We start from the raw sequence: 13,760 nt of genomic DNA, 5'->3' as shown, positions 1-13,760 counted from the left end.
TACGCTCAGGCCTAGAGAGGGTAACAGCTTGGCAGCTACAAACTCTGAGTTATTGTACATTCCCTTGTTGTCCCCCACCCCCTACCCACCACTTTGTAATGAGTCCTTTTGTAAGTAAAGTCTTCTTATCCCTCTGTGAGTGTGCCTTCTGCTCCTGAAAATCCTGACTGATTCTGAAGCATTTCCCTGAAGGATGTGCAAAAAGCTGGACGATGTTCAGGTGGAAGAACAAGCCAGGTTGGGGAGCCCAGCTTAGGAGCTTGGACTGTGCCTTACAGGTCATGGCAGCCCTTGAAGAATGTTTCAGGGGGCGAGGGGCATGGCCAGAGGTATGCTTTAAATGCAGCTCTCTGGAAGTAATGGTGCTGAGCACACCAGAGGCAGGGAAGCTTGTCTAGAGGCTGTTGCATTCGTTTAGACCAGAGGTGGACAGTCCAAAGCAAAAGGGTTGGCATGTAAGTTAAGAATAAAGGTGGGATCCAGGTTGTCTGACCAGGCCAAGAGATTCAGCGGCTGGTGGTGTTGGAGAGTATGAGAAGGAGGACAGGGCTATGTGGGCAGGAGATGAGTTTGGTTTTGTCCCTAAAGTTTGAATGGTGCTTATTTCACATGACTGCCTCATGCAGTTTGTCTTTTCTGCTGCCTGGAGGGGAGAGAGGTGTTGCTTCTGTGAGCCTGGGTTTTGAATCTCAGTGGATCCAGATCTGGTCTCAGCTCCAACAGGGCCCCACAGAAAGTGAAAACTGCTTAACTTCCTCCTTCTCCAAATGGAAATGGTGATAACGTCCTCAGAAGGGCTGTCAGGAGACTAACGCTTGTAAACTTCCAAGTGCAAGGTTGGCATGTGGTGAACACTGGTTAGTGCTGTTATTGGTAAAGGCAATCTTGGCTGCCAGAGGCTGTTTTGAGCCCCCTGGCTCCCACTCTTGTAAGTACACACGCATGTAAGTCCACACACATGCATATACATACACTTGCATGCATGTGTGCACGCATTGCAGAGAAATCAGGAGCTGCTTTCTTCTGATGGGCCAATTCTTGTGCAAGGCTTTTCCAAGCCCGACCCTTCACCGCTGACGCCAGGGATCAGCCTCACCCCATTAACCATCATTTGCAGCGCAGCCCAGCTATGGCTTCATCACATCATGATTCTCCCTGACTGGGGAAACAAAGAGAAAGAAAGAGGCCGAGTAGGGTCCCACACAGTCACCTGCAGAGGGCAGAAAATCAGGCTAGCAGCTGCATGGCCCAGTAGTCAGGAATGGAGGCTCTGGAGCCAGACTGCCTGGGTCAGATCCCAGCTCTGCCACTGTCTAGAGCAACACTGAGCAGATGGCTTAGTCTTCCTGTGTCTCAGGTTCTTTATCTGTAAAATGGAGGTGACAGTCACAACCCGCCCTGACCCCCAACAATTGTTGGGAGGATTAACTAAGTATTTTTATCCTCTTAAAGATCTTAGAACAGTGCCTGGCACAAAAGAAGTCCTCCATGGTAATTACTCTTTATTTTATTAGAAGTCCTTCATGGTAATTACTCTTTATTTTTTACTTTATTTTATTACTCATTATTATTATTAGTAGTAGTAGTAGTAGGCTAGGCTTCCTAGAGGATGGTTTAAACATTGAGATGATAAATGCATTAAATGCAATATGGAACATAGAAGCCCTTGTTCACTGATGGGCTAACAGGTGTTCACTGAAGATGTTAGCCCATCCCTCATCCTCAAATGGATCAGCTCTTACACTGCTCATGCTCCAGTGAGGTGGCAGCATGCAATGACTCAGAGTGGACAGGAGCTGGGCTGCCTGGGTTTGAATCCCAGCTCCGTCAGTTATGTTTGCTTCCTACCTCTGGAGTCTGTTTCCCCCTCTGCAGGATGAGGAGCATATTAGTGGCTACACAGGGCCTGGCACACAGCTGCCACTTGGTAAGTGTTTGCTCTTATATTGTCACTGCTCTGGGGGTGGTAACTCCTGCCTCTCCAGCTTCCAACATGACCCCAAGGGGAAGGAAGTGGGCCCTGCAGTGCTGGGCACTGAGGGCTCTCAAGGCTCTGCCCAGTGGTGTGTGAAGCACAGGGGACTCTGAGCATTGTTCCAGGGAAGGAGTTGGCTGACAGGCCCCAGGGTGAGAGAAAAGCCAGGGTGGGCTTTTCTCTGAGATGAGGAAAAATGCCCATGTTCATCACGTGGTAAGGAACACGCCCAAACTGTGGCACTAGAAGCTAGTGTTCAAGTCCCAGCAGCCCCATCCTAGCAGTCCAGCTGGGTGAGCAGCACACTTAGCCTCTCTGAGTCTGAACCATTTCACTCCCTGGACGTGAGAGCAGGACTGCCCTGATGCCCTCAAAACAGATGCCCTGGGGGCCTGGCTGGCAGGCATTAGCTGAATCCAGTCATCCCCACTCCCCACTACCTACCACTTCTGCCCCAAGCACTGTAGCTATGGAGTTGGGGTGAAGCAGGGGATGAAGCTCCCTCCATGGTGGCTTCTCCAGCAGCAGAGCAGCTGGGAAGGGGAGGAGGCAGACTTCCCAGGTTGCCCCCTGACAGGATGTCAGTACCTGTCTCTCAGCTCCACTCCTCTGCGTGGACCTTCCAGGTAGAAGTCCTCAGCCTCTGGAATTTCATATTTGAAATCTCAATTAAACTGCTTGGTTCTGGGTTTGAGGGGTTGACTGCTATTGATGGAGCCATTGAGTAGCAGGGGCAGGAGAATGGAGGGCTTTTGGGGAGTGGGAGCTATAAGGAAGGCTGCAGATAGGGACATGGCAGGAGTGTTTATAGGGTCACATAGGCATCATCTCTGGAAACAGCACAAAGCACACTACATGAACAAAAGCCTCAGTGATCAGGGTTGGAGTCCTGGCCTCCTGAATGTCCAGGCTACATTGGTTGGCTACAGTGGATGGGCCCCAGCATGGGGAGACTGCTGCCTCATCAGACTCTCCCCTAAGGTGGAGGGACCCGTCTAGGCCTCCCCAACCAAAGAAACTCTTTCTGCAGCTCTCTGTGGTTGTGCCTGGCCTGCTGTGGCTGTGATGGAGGGATCATCCTTCCCTCTGGGAAGCAGAATTGCCTTCTAATCTTCAACTAGAATTGCACCCCAGCCCTCAGTTTGCCCCAGCAAACCTCCTCCCTCTCCCCTCTTCCCAACCACAGGCATAGGAAAGCCATCTGGAGATGAAATGGTCTTGGCTCCTGAGGTCAGGACCTTGTCTGTGACTCCATGTAGCATGGGGCCTAGGGAGGAGGCTCTGTCAGTGCTGATGCATCTCCAAGGGGAGGACAAGGCAGAGACCAAGCCTTCGGGTGGGCCAGAACAGGGCCAGAGCCGACCCAACTCTCACACAGCACTTCTCAGAGACTCTGGAATAGTTGCATGGCCGAGGCGGGGCTGACTGGCCAGGGGTGGGAGGGAGTGTCCTCTTGTTGAATTTCTGCTTTTTCCTCAGGACTCTAACTTCTCTGTCTCTCCCTTTGCCCCTCCCTGTGTTTCCTCTCTCATCTCTGCCGGGTCTCCCTTCTTCCCTGTACCTCCATCTCTAAACTACTTTCCTGTTTCTACTTTGAACTCATCATGTTTATTTCCACCTCTTCTGGGTGGTTTCCCCACACTTGATTGCCGATGCCTCTTCCTGTGTACATTTCTCTCTGACACTTCTACCCTGAATCTTTCTCTCTGACTTCCCTTTTCACCCTGACCTGTCTTTTTGTTTTCTTACCTGGGTCCCTCTCCTCACACCTCTGATTTCTTCACCATTTCCTTTGCCTTGTTCCTGTCACCTGTCTGTTCCTGCTGCTTCTCCACTCGTGCCTCCTCCTTCTCTCTGTTCTCCATGTTGGCCCTTCCCTGTCTCTTCACCTCTCTCTTTCCCCTGCTCTTCCTCATTCTGTGTCGCTGTGTCTGTCTCTCTCTCTCGCTTCCCCACTTCTTCATCTTCCCTACATCTGTCACTGCCTCTCTTTATCTCGCTTCCTCTGTTCCCCACCACTCTGCCATCCATCACTATCACCCTGTGTCTACCTCCACCCACCCTAGGATGATACCAGCTTCCAACAAGGCCTTTGTGGTCAACAACTTGGTGTCAGGGACCGGCTATGACCTGTGCGTGCTGGCCATGTGGGATGACACAGCCACAACACTCACGGCCACCAACATTGTGGGCTGTGCCCAATTCTTCACCAAGACTGACTACCCGCAGTGCCAGTCGATGCACAGTCAGATCCTGGGCGGCACCATGATTCTGGTCATCGGTGGCATCATTGTGGCTACACTGCTGGTCTTCATCATCATCCTCATGGTGCGCTACAAGGTCTGCAACCACGATGCCCCCAGCAAGATGGTGGCTGCCACAGTCAGCAATGTGCACTCACAGACCAACGGGGCCCAGCCACTTGCTCTGAGCAGTGTGCCCAGTGGGGCCCCTGTGCCAGGGCCACCCAAAGTGGTGGTGCGCAATGAGCTGGTGGAGTTCAGTCCCAGCTTTGCCCGACATAGTGACTCCTCTTCCTCCAGCTCCCTGGGCAGTGGGGAGGCAGCGGCACTGGGACGGGGTCCCTGGAGGCTCCCTCCCCCTGTCCCACGCCCCAAGCCCAACCTTGACCGCCTAATGGGGGCCTTTGCCTCTTTGGACCTCAAGAGTCAGAGAAAGGAGGAGATGCTGGACTCCAGGACTCCAGGCGGGAGAGGGTCTGGGACATCGGCCAGGGGCCACCACTCGGACCGAGAGCCACTGCTGGGACCACCTGCAGCCCGGGCCAGGAGTCTGCTTCCCTTGCCCCTGGAGGGCAAGGCCAAGCGCAGCCATTCTTTTGACATGGGGGACTTTGCAGCTGCAGCTGCAGCAGCTGGAGGGGTTGCCCCAGGTGGCTATAGCCCCCCTCGGAGGGTATCGAACATCTGGACAAAGCGCAGCCTCTCTGTGAATGGCATGCTCTTGCCCTTTGAGGAAAGTGACCTAGTGGGAACCCGGGGAACTTTTGGCAGCTCTGAGTGGGTGATGGAGAGCACGGTGTAGGCTTGGGGGTGGGTGTTCTCTCTCCTGCTCTTGCAGGGTGGAAGAAGGGGAAAGAATCTTTATTGGCAAGTCTTCATGGTGTTTCCATGGTGATGTTTACATCCAGGGACAGCTTAGTCTCCCTGCCAATGGCCTCCCCCTGACCACCACCCACACCACCTTCCCAAGCCTGTCCCCCCAACCACCCAGCCAGGGTGTGCTCAGGGAAAGCAGACTTGATCTCTAAGTGTCGGACTGAGCTCTCAGAGTTTGGAAAGGTGGGATTCTTGCCTTTCTACTCACAAATGCAGCATATAAGCAAGTGGCTTTGGATTGCTTATGGTTCCAGTGTTGTTTTTATTTCTTAATTTATCTCTTCCACTTCCTAAATGCCTCCTCTACATTCACACAGATAATGGAGAGTTTGTTCTATATATCAAAGCAGGTTCCAAGAAGCCCTGGTAGTGGGAGATTATTTCCAATTGAGAGAAGGAACAAAGTCTGGTCTCACACTTGTTTGGGGGAAGACTGTGGAGTCCCTTGTCCAGACCTCTCATTATACACAATCATCCCCAAACTTGGGAGAGTTGGGTGATCCCCCTATACCTGACCCAGCTTTCTTTGCTTCTGAAACATGACTGTCCACATCCATCACATTGGCTTAAACCAGAAGCATAACTTCCTGGACTTCTCATGTGTGTCAGGGAGAGGGAGAGGGCTTTCTGAATCGTAATGGTGTAAGGGATGTTAGCTCTTGGAGTTCCTTTGGGATTTTTGCCTTTTGGGGGGAAGCTGGGACAGAAAGTCCCCATGAGTGTGTGGTGGGCCAAGGGGACTTCTCATAAAACAAGTATATTGGTTTGGTATAAGAGCACTGGACTTAGAGTCCAAAGCTCTGAGTTTGGGTTTCAGAACCACCACTGATTAAACCAGCTGAAGACACTGGTGGTGGGGGCATTCTTTTCTCTCTCTTTGGTCTTCAGTCTCCTAATTCACAAAATGCTGGGATTCAGATCTCCAATTCCACTCCAGTTCTAAGGACCAGTGAACTCTCATGACTAAATGTTGGGGTTTCCAGCTTGGCAGTACCATAGCACATGCTGGTCAAGCTATCCCTCTCCTCCCTGCTGGACACACAGGAGACTCCCAGAGGATTTGGAGAGGAATGCTGAATCCTTTTAGTATCATAGAGTTTTGAAACTGGAAGAGACATTTGCAATTATTTCATCCTTAACCCTCCCTCTCCTTCCCCCAGATGTAAGGGACTTGCCCAGTCACACAGGGAGTTAGTGACCAAATCAGAGAGAGGCCAAGGCCACTTACCTCCTGGATGGTGGGATCTGTCATCCTGTCTTCACCCAGGCTAGGGCATGTCTGTGTCCAAAGTCTGTCATTTGTTCATTGCTAAAGAAGCTGGCTCAGGGTGGGACATGGGGATGCCGTCTGTGGATGCTGTCTGTGAAGAGGATCCATCCATGGAAATGACATGATGGCAATGGGAGGGCACATGGGCTCACATCCATGTAGGGAGATACCCCCACCCTACCAAAGTGTTGAGAGGGACAGGGAGATGTGGCCAGGGAGAAACTGCTTAAGCGGCATCTGAAGGACTTTCCCTGGCATCTGTCTGTTCCAGGTGTTTCCTCAGTGCCAACACACTACCTCTCACTTGGTCTCCCCAACTCATCCTTTCCTCTCCCAAACCTCTGCCATGGATCTGTAGCCTCTCTCTTGTCCTTTTCCCTCCTTCTCCCACTTGCCAACCACACAACACACAAAGCATATAGGTGAGTCTATCTGGGACTGGAAAGTTCTGATGGGCTCAGACCTAGAGCTGAGCTGGTGGCCCCCACCCCAACCCAGAAAGCACAGGAGAGGGTGGACAACAGTCTATGCAGGCTTGCCTTCGGGATCCAGCCCAGGAGCATCCCATGCCTTCATCCTCCCCCTGCTTCCTTCCTCACCTTCCTCTCTCCTCACCTTCCCTCCACCACCTGTTTTCAAACTTCTTTTTCTTCCCATGACTCTCTGCCTTCCCTAGTCCCTGTGTGGTCCTGGCAAGGGCATGAACAGACCAGGCCAGTCTCTTCCTAAGACCACCAGTTAATTTTCACAGGCTAGTACCAGTGCCAGAACTCAAGCCTTCCCCAGTCATGGTGGCATCCACACAAGTGGGTGACTTGAAAGGAAATCTACCCCACCCACCTTCTCCGTCTCCCACACTGTTTTCCTCCTCTCCTTTTCTCTCTGCACCTTTCTCACTCAGTCTTTCAAAACGTAGCCATTGAGAAAGTGACCCCGAATACCACCTTTCTTTTTGTCTTTGGGTTCAGACACCCAGAGGAAAAGTGGTGGACAACAGAAGGGGAGCAACCCAACATCTGTTCTCGTCGGCGACTCTGAGCTCTGTCGTGATATGATATGTACTTGCACTGTGTTTGTCATGTTTCTGACTTGAAGTTTTGAAAGCATCATCCCTTTGGTCAGAATATAAATGCCAATCTTCTCCTTTGCTAAAAAAAAAATGTACAGTAAAATGTACAGTTTTAAAAACAACCAATCAACCACACTTCTTGGGAGAGAGAAAAAAGAGAACATTCTTGTGTCTGTGAATGTTTGCTGTTCATTTCTCTGGAAACTGCAGTCTTCTAAAGCTGGCTTTGAAGTGTCATTTTCCTTACACTTTTGTTTGTTACTGCCCGGTGGGAGCCTGCTTCCTGCCAAGTTCGTGTATACGATGGAAACCTTCTGAAATAAGAGAATGAGGCCATCCTCTGGACTAAAGAGCAGTAGAGGGATCTAGAGTGAAGCTCCAGGCTACAACAGACTAGTGCATCTTCAGCTACCCTGAGAATCCCACCTGTTAACTGGATTCTCCCATATTCCACCTGCCTCCCCTTTCCTAGACTGTGGCCACTACCACACTTAGCCACTAGGGGCATACAGGTACCTTCCACACATTTTGGCTGAGCTCTGTATGGCACTTTTTCAAAATGGGTGTTTTATTGGAGAAGCAGTACAATAAACCAAAGCACAAACCCAAACTATGGAAACAAATGAGCTTCTAGAACACATCTTCCCAGCCCTGTTTTCCTCTAATGTCAAGATCAGCACTGACCAATAGGAATAAAGTGTAAGCCACAGTGTCGTTTTAAATTTTCCAGAAGCCACATTAAATCAAGTTTAAATAAATAGAAATATCTTTAACTTTAAATCAAGTTTAAGGTTAAAGATAATTAACTTGATCTAACTGAATATACCCAAAATTTTATCTTTTCAACACATAATCACTATAAAATTATTAATAAGACATTTAACTTTTGTTTGGTACCAAGTTTTGGAAATCTGGTGTGTTTTTTTACATTCATGACACATCTCAATTCAGACCAGCCACATTTTAAGTGCTTTAGAGGCACATGTGGCTAGCACTGGCCACCCCGTTGGACAGCACAGCTCCAGACATGGTATAATTGACTTGGAAGCCCAGCTTTTGGAAGGAGAAGGAAACTAACAGTTACTGAGCATCTACGGTTTTCAGGTATGTTGATATTTCACATGCATTTTCCAATGAATCCTCCCTGAAGCCTCTCATGGTAGATATTATGCCAATATTACAAATGAAAGGCTCAGAGGGGTTAAGTAACTTCCCAAGGTCACAGGAAGTTTGGCTGCAAAGCCTCAGGTCTTTCTGTAATATCAGTGCTGCCTCCTCTATCCTTTCTTCCTCCTTTCAAACTATTATAGGTTGCAATTTACACTGATGGAAGTACTCAAATTTGTAGCCTAACTTAGAAGCTCTTGGTTTGACCTTAAGGTCTGGTAAAATTCTCAGAGTGTTGACTCCAGGCAAAAGCTTCAGTGGTTTCTTCTGGTGTTACACTGGCCTCCTGGCCCTTCCTAGCTTGTAACACATTCCCTTCTTTGGCCATGAAGATTCCCCCAGGCTTCAGACAGTCCTTCCCAGACCACCCTTATGATCAACCCTACTCCTCCACTTCCAGCCTTGTCTGTTCCCCTCTGTCCTGAAAGCCTATAACTTCTTCCCCTTAAGACAGAAAGTCTCACACCACTTGTTGCAATGACCAGGCCCATCTTCCACCTCTTCCTACTCTAAAACCCTTGTCTCCATCAGGAGGGGTGTTTGCCCACCCAGAGCCGCCTTCCTGATAAGAAAGAAGCCTTTAGCCCTCTGATCTTTTGCAGAAGAGAGGTAGCTGACAACCCCTGAGCCCACCTGAATTATTAAGCTTCCTGAAAAATAATCCAATTCTCTGTTTCCAGATTCTGAATAATGACACATTCTTCAGATTTTCCTCAAAGGAGATGTTTTTTCATTTTGCCATTATAACAGTGTTGATATTCCAAAAGAACTTAAACATACACTTTTTTTTTCCTTTTTAGAGATAGAGTTTCCAGCAATTTAAGAGGAAGGTCATTGTCTCAGATTTTCTCCTTTCAAAATTAGTAGTAACTACCCTCCCAAAGTCTGTGGGTGTTGATGTTTTGTAAGTGCAGCCTGGGTATTTCTGTGGCTTCTATCCTCTGCTCTTAGTGTGTCTGTAGTGAAGATCTCAGGGCTTCAACAAGCTGGTGGGGCTTCCTCTGTTCTTGCCACTGGGGTCTCTGCAAACTGCTGCTGGTAAAAGACACATTCATTCAAAAGAACAGACTATCAACAGGCAGCAGGCAGGGCCTGAACACGTAGTTTTAAATTTCACACCTGCATTCCCAAACTCAGCATTCTCTGGGATTCTGTTGGCACTAGGGAAAATTTGTTGTGACAAGAAGTCTTTTCCCAGTTAAATACCTGAGGTTTCTATCTTCACATTGTAATAGAATGCAACCCATTCAGATAGCTCTCCCAACATCTAACAGGAACACTGTCCTCTTCACAGTTTAAAAATATCTGTTGTGCTTTCAGTCTTTAAACCAAAGATCTTAGTTTCTCAGTTTCTGTGGTCTCGTTTAAGGTCGCCCAACTCACAACCAGTCCATGTTTACAACAAGGCTAATTGGTTTCCCTTTACTGAAGCCTCTAGCATAGGAAACTTGAAAAGTTTTCCAATAGAACAAAGAGGGAAGCTGTTGTTGACCTCCCAAGTTGTCCTGTGATCCTTGTCATAGTGATTTAGCATCTTCTAACAAGAGCGGTGATCTTGTCCCATGTCTTCATTTTGGACAATGTTTGGCACTTTCTTTTGCTCACCAGCTCTGGGGAAATGGGCCCAGATTGCAGGCTCTGAGTTGGTGATTTCCTTGTTAAAATCATTGTCTGGTCCCTGTAGCCAACAGGTGAATGGCTCCTGGTGAATGAGAACCAGTATTCTCCTCCACCATCTTGTGCTAAAGTTTCTCTGGCACTGGAGTGAGAAAGACCTCATTGCCTAGCTCCTTTCTGAGACTTCAATGCATCCAGCAGTTACCTGCTTGGTTTCCTACTGATGAGGAAGTGAAGCTGAAATTTTACCCACACCCATGGGGCCCCCAAACCCATCTGATCTACAGCCAGTCAGCCCACTGACCAGCCTCCCATGGCCTGGGCCCCTCCTTCCAGCTGCCATCTGGTTAGGTGATGATGACATACCCCCTCCTCTATGGGAACCTCCCCTATAATATGTGTTCATTGGTGCTCCTAGCACACTCAGCAATGACTACCATATATATACGTTGCAAGGGCGAGTTTTCTTTTTCTTTTTTTGATTCCCTTATGCTACCTCCAAGACATCCCCTCTTCTCCAAGCTGTGGTTACCTCTGTTGGCTGCCCTTTCTGATACTGTTCCCACTCTCTCATGAAGAAAATTTTCAGAGCCCCACATCTGTCCCCTTCATCACCGACTTGGCATGTCCTGATAAATGCAGGTATTTTGCTCACCATTTGAGAAGAGATGTGACAAAGAAGAGGAGATTTAGGTTCTCCTTTGTACCAACAAATCCCAAATATTCCCTTCCTGGGTTCCCTGTCACGCTCCCTCCACTCATTCCTTTGGGATATATCTCAAGGATACAATTCTGTCTGTCTACAAAAGATGGGTTGGTTGACTTCCCCACCTAAACTAATTACAGGGCAATTCTTATTCAATTCCTTCATTAGGTTGACTCAGGATTGGCATTTTTCCAAATGGATATTGAACTGCAAAATGAAATTGATAACAATAGCTGACTTTCATTGAGAGTTTCCTATGTCCCATGCACTGTTCTAAGAGCTTAATATAGATTATTTCAATTTATCATCAAAACACAATGAAGCATTATTATTATCATTGCTACTGGCAAAGCTGAGATAGAGAGGGGTTATCTAAGTTGCCCTGTGTCACACAGCTAGTGAGAAATAGATTTGGGTAAACATTTAATAAACTGAAGGTGCCTCCAGAGCTTCAGAAATTATTAGTAATTCAGTTTTCTAGGTTTTATGTAAAAAGCCTAAATCTTGGCATGTGAACCTTGAATTTGAGAAGACTGAGCCCAGCAGAGGAAGTGAGAGATTTGTATGTTCAACATGCATTTTCTGACCAGCTACGTCCTCACACTGTGCCGATTTTGAGAGAAATCAAAATAAAAATGAAGGACTGCATACCCTTGATGGCTTCACATTTGCCTTTGAGGGACAGGATCGCTAACTGGTGTCCAGCTGTCTGGTTTTACAAAGATAGGTCTGTTTTCACTCATTTCAAGTTAATGAATACCTTTGATAGCTTTGGGAAGCCTACTGTCTAGGAGGAGATGGATGGTGGGTTGGCCAGGGCCACGACTCCAATGTGGCACCTCCGGCTGGAAGTATTCACTAGATTTTAAATTCCAAAGGGACTTAGTATTAGTGACTGGCTTTGGGTCAAACTGGGGCCCAGTCAGGGACTGTAATCCCCAGCTTGGGGCTTTACTTGGACAAGGAGAGGTGGGAGGAGGCAACTCTAGCTATTCTGGGCAAGGAGAGGGATGGGAGGTGAGGCGGAGCAAACAAAGCCAGCCCCGAAGAGGGGCAGTTGCGGAGAAGTAGGTAGGTGCAGTCATTCCTGGGGGGGGGGGGGGCTGTTCAGTAGGAGGATCTGGATTCAGAGCCTATTTATTGGCCTCAGTTTCTTTCCAGTAAAGTATCAATTATAAGCATCACCTTTGGTAAGTATGCCTAAGGAGTACCATTTAGTTCCATAGATCACAAATTGAACTAAAAAAAGCAGGTTGATAACAGTTATTATTATTAATAATATGCATCATTGAAAACATTATTATAAGTTATAGTGTATTAGTGATGATATTAGGTAATTCAGGCTCAGAAAATCTGAGCAAAGCTCGCAAAGCTATCACAGGTCATCCAATCTAGCCTCCTTCAGTGGGTATTAGAATCCTCTGTTCAATATCCATGAAAACTGTTATTAATCTTATAAGCGAGATTGTGTGTGATGGATTTCAGAATTCACTCCAGGCAGGGAGTGGCTCCCTGTCCTCCAATTAGACAAAAGCCTGATGGTCACGGCTCCATGATCCTAGTTGGCTTTGCATAGCCATCACTCCCACCCTCACAAGTAATCCAGAGCCCAGAAAGCAGCCCCTGGAGATGGCCGTGGCCAAAGTAGTGGTAGGACACAAGATACAGAGATAGGGCCCTGGCTGGGCAAATCACAGGGCAGGAGGTGTAGTCGGGGTGAAGATGCTGTTCCCTTGCCAAATTAGCCCTGGTATGGACACTGAGAGAAGGAAGGAGGCAGGAAAGAAGCACAAAACATGTGGTAGACCCTGGTGCTGATTTATGTCCTGGGATCCATTGTCCCAGTTGCAGCTAATAGGACCTGGACTATTCCAGACCCCACCCTTGGGCTCCTTACTCACCAGTTCCCTAATCTCTACTTACCCTTCACCCTTATTCCAGTTTTTGGCCTATCAGCTGAAATCTAACAACCAGGCCTCTGAATGATACAGACGCTACCACCAGAATCCTCCCACTGGTTTTCCTTTATTCGTTGGGTTAACAGACATTTTCCCTCCTAGGATGTAAATGCTCCAGTGCCAGGTCAATCACCCAGTGAGAGGTTAAGAGTGGGCCAGCAGGTCCCCACTTGAGTTAGGAGGTGAGTACTTTCCAAAGAGTGGTAGGATGACCCAGGGAAGCCCACTGACCAGCCCTCTCAATATTCCTCTAGCACAAATACCATCTACCTGCTTAAAGTGGAAAGAGTAAAATTGGTTTCCAGTTTGGTGTTTACTTCTGAATCATCACATTAATCACAAGCCTGAATGTAGAAGAAATGTTAAAGAAGTATTTCACCCAACGGGAGGTCAGAAGGGGTTGTTTGCAAGGTGCATGGCTGGGCAGGCCCCTTGAATAGAGCTAATGTTTCCCACTTCAGGGAGAGTCAGGGTGCGGTAAGACATATTGCTGCGGACAGAGGACCCACACACATGGAGAGTTTGGAGTTTGGCTTCCATGTTGAAGGTAAACAGAGCTGACTGGGGGTTACACCAGGGTCTGGGAGGAAGTGAGGAGGACCTCACCAACAATGAAGTACAAGGGCCCAATTCTTTGATCTTTACACTTTTAAGAGTTCTGATGAGATTGTACCTTCTGAGGAATCCTGCAAACACCTTTAGGTGAGTTCAGCCTTGACCTGTTAGGGAAGCAGGGGCTGGGACTTTTCTTGGGACTTTCTACTTTAACCCTAGGGCTTTCCATTCTCCCTGAGGCTTATGGAAAATGGGGGTCTGTGCAAGGCATAAGAAGACTAGATGCTCTCACATGAGCCCTTTAACTTTAGTTTAGAGTAGGAG

General features: G+C 48.2%; 1 protein-coding gene across 1 annotated transcript in view; it reads left to right on the top strand.

Moving 5' to 3' along the window:
* Nucleotides 1-8,164, top strand: part of LRFN2 (leucine rich repeat and fibronectin type III domain containing 2) — a 183,366-nt gene extending 175,202 nt beyond the window's left edge. The window contains exon 3 of the mRNA XM_037052154.1: nucleotides 4,042-8,164. Coding sequence (XP_036908049.1) covers nucleotides 4,042-5,020 — 979 coding nt within the window. The 3' untranslated portion in view covers nucleotides 5,021-8,164. The remainder of the gene's footprint in view (nucleotides 1-4,041) is intronic.
* Nucleotides 8,165-13,760: the final 5,596 nt, after the last annotated feature.

The sequence above is a fragment of the Sturnira hondurensis genome, unplaced genomic scaffold, assembly GCF_014824575.4.
Source record: "Sturnira hondurensis isolate 20B ecotype Veracruz unplaced genomic scaffold, ASM1482457v3 Scaffold0000880, whole genome shotgun sequence".
NCBI classification, from domain to species: Eukaryota; Metazoa; Chordata; class Mammalia; order Chiroptera; family Phyllostomidae; genus Sturnira; species Sturnira hondurensis.
The sequence above is the reverse complement of the archived record's forward strand: the minus strand, read 5'-3'. Positions and strand labels throughout refer to the sequence as shown.